This window comes from Onychostruthus taczanowskii, unplaced genomic scaffold (genome assembly GCF_017590055.1).
Source record: "Onychostruthus taczanowskii isolate IOZ18803 unplaced genomic scaffold, ASM1759005v1 scaffold781, whole genome shotgun sequence".
Lineage (NCBI taxonomy): Eukaryota > Metazoa > Chordata > Aves > Passeriformes > Passeridae > Onychostruthus > Onychostruthus taczanowskii.
In genome coordinates, this window is record NW_024505683.1 from 1,210 (window position 1) to 6,735 (window position 5,526).

General features: G+C 52.7%; 1 protein-coding gene and 1 long non-coding RNA gene across 2 annotated transcripts in view; both read left to right on the top strand.

Annotated features, from left to right (window-relative positions):
- The window catches only part of MRI1 (methylthioribose-1-phosphate isomerase 1), a gene marked incomplete at its 5' end in the record, with an annotated part of 6,385 nt that extends 1,114 nt beyond the window's left edge, over window positions 1-5,271 (top strand). Inside the window, 3 exons of the mRNA XM_041423534.1 lie at window positions 1,495-1,526; window positions 2,766-2,783; window positions 4,994-5,271. Coding sequence (XP_041279468.1) covers window positions 1,495-1,526; window positions 2,766-2,783; window positions 4,994-5,172 — 229 coding nt within the window. The remainder of the gene's footprint in view (window positions 1-1,494; window positions 1,527-2,765; window positions 2,784-4,993) is intronic.
- On the top strand, window positions 919-4,078 carry LOC121346068. The gene is made up of 2 exons (XR_005954041.1): window positions 919-983; window positions 2,573-4,078. It is a non-coding gene; the product is annotated as an uncharacterized LOC121346068 (long non-coding RNA).
- Window positions 5,272-5,526: the final 255 nt, after the last annotated feature.

The window sequence follows — 5,526 nt, forward strand, 5'->3', positions numbered from 1 at the left end:
AGGGGACGGGGGGGGACACACAGGGGGAGCACGGCGTGCACGGTCAGGGGACAGGGACAGGGGACAGGGGACGGGGGGGGACACAGAGTATGGGGTGTGGGAGCACCACGTGCACGGTCAGGGGACAGGGACAGGGGACAGGGGACACGGGACAGGGGACATAGGGACAAGGGACACGGGGGGGACACACGGGGAGCACCGTGTGCACGGTCAGGGGACACCGGGGACACAGGGACACGGGGACATGGGGACATGGGACATGGAGGGGATACAAAGGGAGCATGACCAGGGGACATGGGACACAGGACAGGGGACATGGGGACATGGGGGGACACAGAGAATGGGGTGTGGGAGCACGGCGTGCACGGTCAGGGGACAGGGACACGGGACAGGGGGACATGGACACTGGGGACATGGAGGGGACACACAGGGGGAGCACAGCGTGCACGGTCAGGGGACACCGGGGACGGGGGGACACAGGGACATGGGGACAGGGGACACGGGGGGGACACAGAGAATGGGGTGTGGGAGCACGGCGTGCATGGTCAGGGGACACCGGGGACGGGGGACACGGGGACACGGGGGGGACACAAAGGGAGCACTGCGTGCATGTTTAGGGGACACTGGGGAACAGGGGAGGGGAGACAGGAGGGGACAGGAAGGGACATGGGAGGGACAGGGCAGGGGCACAGGTTGGGGACACACAGAGCAGGGTGAGGGAGACATGGGGACACAGGGGGGACACAGAACAGGGTGAGGGAACGGGGTGGGGACACAGAGCAAGGTGGGGACGCAGAGTGGGATGGGGACAGGGAAAGGGACACGGGATGGGGACACACAGGGTGAGGGGGACACGGGCTGGGGACAAGGAGGAGGGACACAGGGTGGGGACACAGGAGGGACATGGGGTGGGGATACAGAGCAAGTGAGGCCTTTGGAGTTCATCTGCAAACCTGGAACACAGTGCAGGAGAAGAGGTGCTGGTAAGAGTTGGTAACATTGCTTCGGTGCTGTTCTTCGAAATGAAGCCCTTACACCTGAATTTTCTTTCCTTCCATCAGTAGGCACAGCCATGCAGATTCAGAGTCTTCTGTAGCTTCCCCAGACAGTGAAGTGAGTTATGAGAGATGTAGAGATAAAAGGAGCAGCTGGTTTTCTACCACATACGGTTTCAAAGTCTTTCAACCTGTTAGTTGTGGTTTATGGGTAGAAAAGACACATTCAATTTTGTAGATCAGTTTTTGGGCAAGGGCTTTGCTCCTGCTGGGAGACTCATCTGAGACTATGCTGCAAAGTTGCTCTTCCTGGTTATTCCAGAACTTCTCCCCAATTTTATTTCCAGAGCCTGTTGTAGACCCCCTGGGTTCCATTTGAGTTACTTCTGACTGGGATATTTGTGTTGTATCTGTAATATTGGCACTGAAATAAAGACCATGCAGTTTAAAGAGATCTTTTCCCATTTTTTTACTCAGTTGATCCTTGTTCCCCTTTCAGAATTAATGTGCCAGTTCACATTCAGACTGAAAGTAACTAAACTGTGTTTTGAACACAAGCCAGTTGTTTGAGTATTTGGATCCAAAGATGCAAGGTCTGGTTGGTACCCCTCTGAGCTCACAGAAAGCTGTGTTCAGGGATGTCCCTGCAAGAACTCCTGGGAGGTGGTGCAGTTCTGGGCAGTCTCTAGGAGGTGATGTGTAAGACAGACAAAAGCACAGTGTGACAAACTCCAGATGTTCAGTGCTCTTTAGGATGTATCTTACGACATCTCTTAGGTCTTAATTTTTGAGTGTGCTGGTAAGCTGAAGGTTGGGCACTTCTGCTTCAGTTCTGTTCTAGGGCTTTGCAAATCCTTGAGTGCTCTGAGTGCAAGCTTAGACAGCTTCTTGTGTCCACAGAAGGGCTAATACTGGCCTCCAGTACTTGCCAAAAATACTGCAAGAGTGATCCACAGTGTACTTAGGGAAAACTGAATACTTGTTCTGCCCTTGAATTAGGAGCAGGAGGCCACTGAGGGTTGTTCAGTCTGGTCTGGTCCTGACTTCATTAAGCAATATAATGTAGGACTGACACTAATTTAAGTGGTGGTCCATGGTAGTGGAGTAAATTTATCTTCTCTTGAAGGGTATTTTTGCTACCTTACTGATTGAACTGGTTTGGGCCTTCGGATTAGCAAAGAGCTTTTTTTTTTTTTGGTACTGGCATCAGTGTAGGGTTATAAAATCTAGAAGAACAATGTATGATTTCCTTAAAATTAATTTTGGGTTGTGGTAGCGTCATGCCTTGGCTATCAGTGGAGAGATATATCCTATGCTTAGCTGAAAGCGTCAGGAAACAGGCAGTTTTGCAGGAAATGGCTGAATCAGGGTCCATTTCTGGTGCTGAGCATTTAGCTTAATCGTTTTCACTGCAGTTGTGGTTATTCATTGCCCCACTATCTCAAACTCAGTGTTGAAAACTGAGCATGTTAGATCCATACCCCAGTGAGCTCTGAGAGCATCCCAGATAAAAAGCTAATGGGAAGTCTTTGTCTTGGTTCTTGAACTCCTCATAAGCTCTACCATTCTCTTCACAGAGTTGTACATGATCACTCGTACTGAAAGCCAGCATGCCTCGCTCTCCCTTTGGTTTTGCTGGGAAAGAGCACTGGTACAGGAAATTAGATGGGAAGGAAGAAGAAAATGGTCTCTCGCCTGGCCAGTTTGTTGCAGCAGAGTTGGGAACAGTGTATGTTGTCCCTCTTGTCATGCTTGTTTTCTGTCCCCTAGAGCAGCTGTCCGTCTCTGGTAAGCTTGCGGGGTGAATTCTTTCTGTGTTCTTGGCTCCTTCAGCCACCCTTGCACTGTGTCTGTGGGGAAATGGGCATTTCGTCCTGTATTTGAGTTGAGCTGGAGGAGGCAATGCGTGTACCCAAAATACGTTTTGCAGGAAGCCATCCCTTGGCTGTGAAGTACTCCTTTGTAGCAGCCAAACATTCCAGTTGTCCTTGGGGCTCTCCCCTCCTCACTAAGGGATGGATGCTGACATTACACAAGAAGGAAGGCCAGGCTTCACATCTTCCCCTATCTGCAACACCAGATAATGCTGCTTGCTCCTTGACCCCCCTGTGCATTTCGAGCTCTGTGCTGCTGCTGTGGTTTTCCTCTGGAGAGCACTCGCACGTCTGAGGCACTCCAAGCATATGCTGAGTCCTCTTCCCACTGGTTGAAATGCAACAATTCTTACAGGTCTGGTCAGCGTTTTCCTTGCTTCAGTGTAAGGGGGATATAAAGGCAGCAAGTTACGGACTTCATGGCTAATCTTACTAGTATCTGCATGGGAGGCTTTGGAACTGGGAGACACTGGATGTCTGTTTTTTCAAGTGAATGTATTTTGAGTCAAAAAATGACAAACAATAGTGGCCATAATGGGCCTGAAGGGGGAGGAGACATGGAAAGGTCCTAAAAGTCGACTTTGTCCAGGTCTTGATGGCACAAAATATGGCCTTGAACAACTTACTGAAGCAATAGCAGTGAGGGGACTGTCTTTACAGTACCTTGGATCTATAATTCAGAAGATACTGAAGCAGCTGGGAAAGGTACCAGTGCCTTGCCTAAGGCTGGTACTAGCTGTGAGCCGCAGCAGCACTGACGCTGGTGCACTTTTATGTGTTCATTTTCTACTTGGAGGCTGTGAGGGAAGGAGCTGCTGGACTGCTTCCCTTTTAACTTTCACTCTACTCCTGTATATTCCTTTTTCTTTCGTGATGTTGTAATTTAAATTTTACAGAGAGCCCCATCCCACCTCTTAGACAGTACAGATTAAAAAAAGGCAAACAAAAAGCAATCCCCAAAAAACCCACCAAATTTAAAGTGAAAAACGTGCCATTTGAGGCAGGGCACCTGTTGGCACTCAAAATTCTGGAGACCTATTTTTGAGATGTGAAAAATTTAGGTAAATGCTGAGTAATAGGTGAGTGAGGAGCTTAACAGATGTAAACATTTACATGGGATGCATTAGACTTCTGCTGTGTGTATTGTCTTTTGGTTGAAACAAATTATGAAGTGACTAATAAAATGAGTCAATATTCAATGATTTAAAATTGCCTTGTTGCTTTCTACCAATACAGTGGGATAGAATGTTTTGGTTCTTAATGTTTGGCCATTGCAATGTCAGATGATGCAAAATAGTGAGGCCATGTTTTGAAAAAAACATTACGGGAAATTTTGGAGACCAAGATGAGTGGACAGTTGCAAAACGCTGGAGCACAGGGACACGGGGACATGGGGACATGGGACATGGAGGGGATACAAAGGGAGCATGACCAGGGGACATGGGACACAGGACAGGGGACATGGGGACATGGGGGGACACAGAGAATGGGGTGTGGGAGCACGGCGTGCACGGTCAGGGGACAGGGACACGGGACAGGGGGACATGGACACAGGGACGGGGACATGGGGACAGGGACATGGACAGGGGACATGGGGACACGGGACAGGGACACGGGACATGGACAGGGGACAGGGACATGGGACACGGGACAGGGACAGGGGAACATGGGGTGACAGGGGGGACACAGTGGGGACAGGGGACACGGGGGGGACACAGAGAATGGGGTGTGGGAGCACGGCGTGCATGGTCAGGGGACACCGGGGACGGGGGACACGGGGACACGGGGGGGACACAAAGGGAGCACTGCGTGCATGTTTAGGGGACACTGGGGAACAGGGGAGGGGAGACAGGAGGGGACAGGAAGGGACATGGGAGGGACAGGGCAGGGGCACAGGTTGGGGACACACAGAGCAGGGTGAGGGAGACATGGGGACACAGGGGGGACACAGAACAGGGTGAGGGAACGGGGTGGGGACACAGAGCAAGGTGGGGACGCAGAGTGGGATGGGGACAGGGAAAGGGACACGGGATGGGGACACACAGGGTGAGGGGGACACGGGCTGGGGACAAGGAGGAGGGACACAGGGTGGGGACACAGGAGGGACATGGGGTGGGGATACAGAGCAAGGTGGGGATGCAGAGTGGGATGGGGACAGGGAGGAGGGACACGGGATGGGTGACAGGGACCCGGCCTTTGACGTCACGCCGCACGAGCTGATCACGGGGGGCATCATCACGGAGTGGGGGGTCTTCGCCCCCTCCGAGGTGTGCCGGGAGCTGGCGGAGCGCGGGGAGCGGTGACGGCTTCCGCCTCGGTGCATCCCGGCAGCCTTTGCGGCAATAAAGCCTCGGTATATCCCAGTAGTCTTTACGGCAATAAAACCTCGGTATATCCCGGCACTCCATGAGCAGTTCCGCCTCGCTGTATCCCGTCACCCTTTGCGCAGTTCCGCCCCGGTATATCCCGACGCGCTTCGCGGCAGTTCCGCCCCGGTATATCCCGGCGCGCTTTGCGCAGTTCCGCCGCGGTATATCCCTACACCCTTTGCGCAGTTCCGCCCCGGTATATCCCGACGCGCTTTGCAGCAGTTCCGCCCCGGTGTATCCCTACACCCCTTGCGCAGTTCCGCCTCGGTGTATCCCATCACCCCTTGC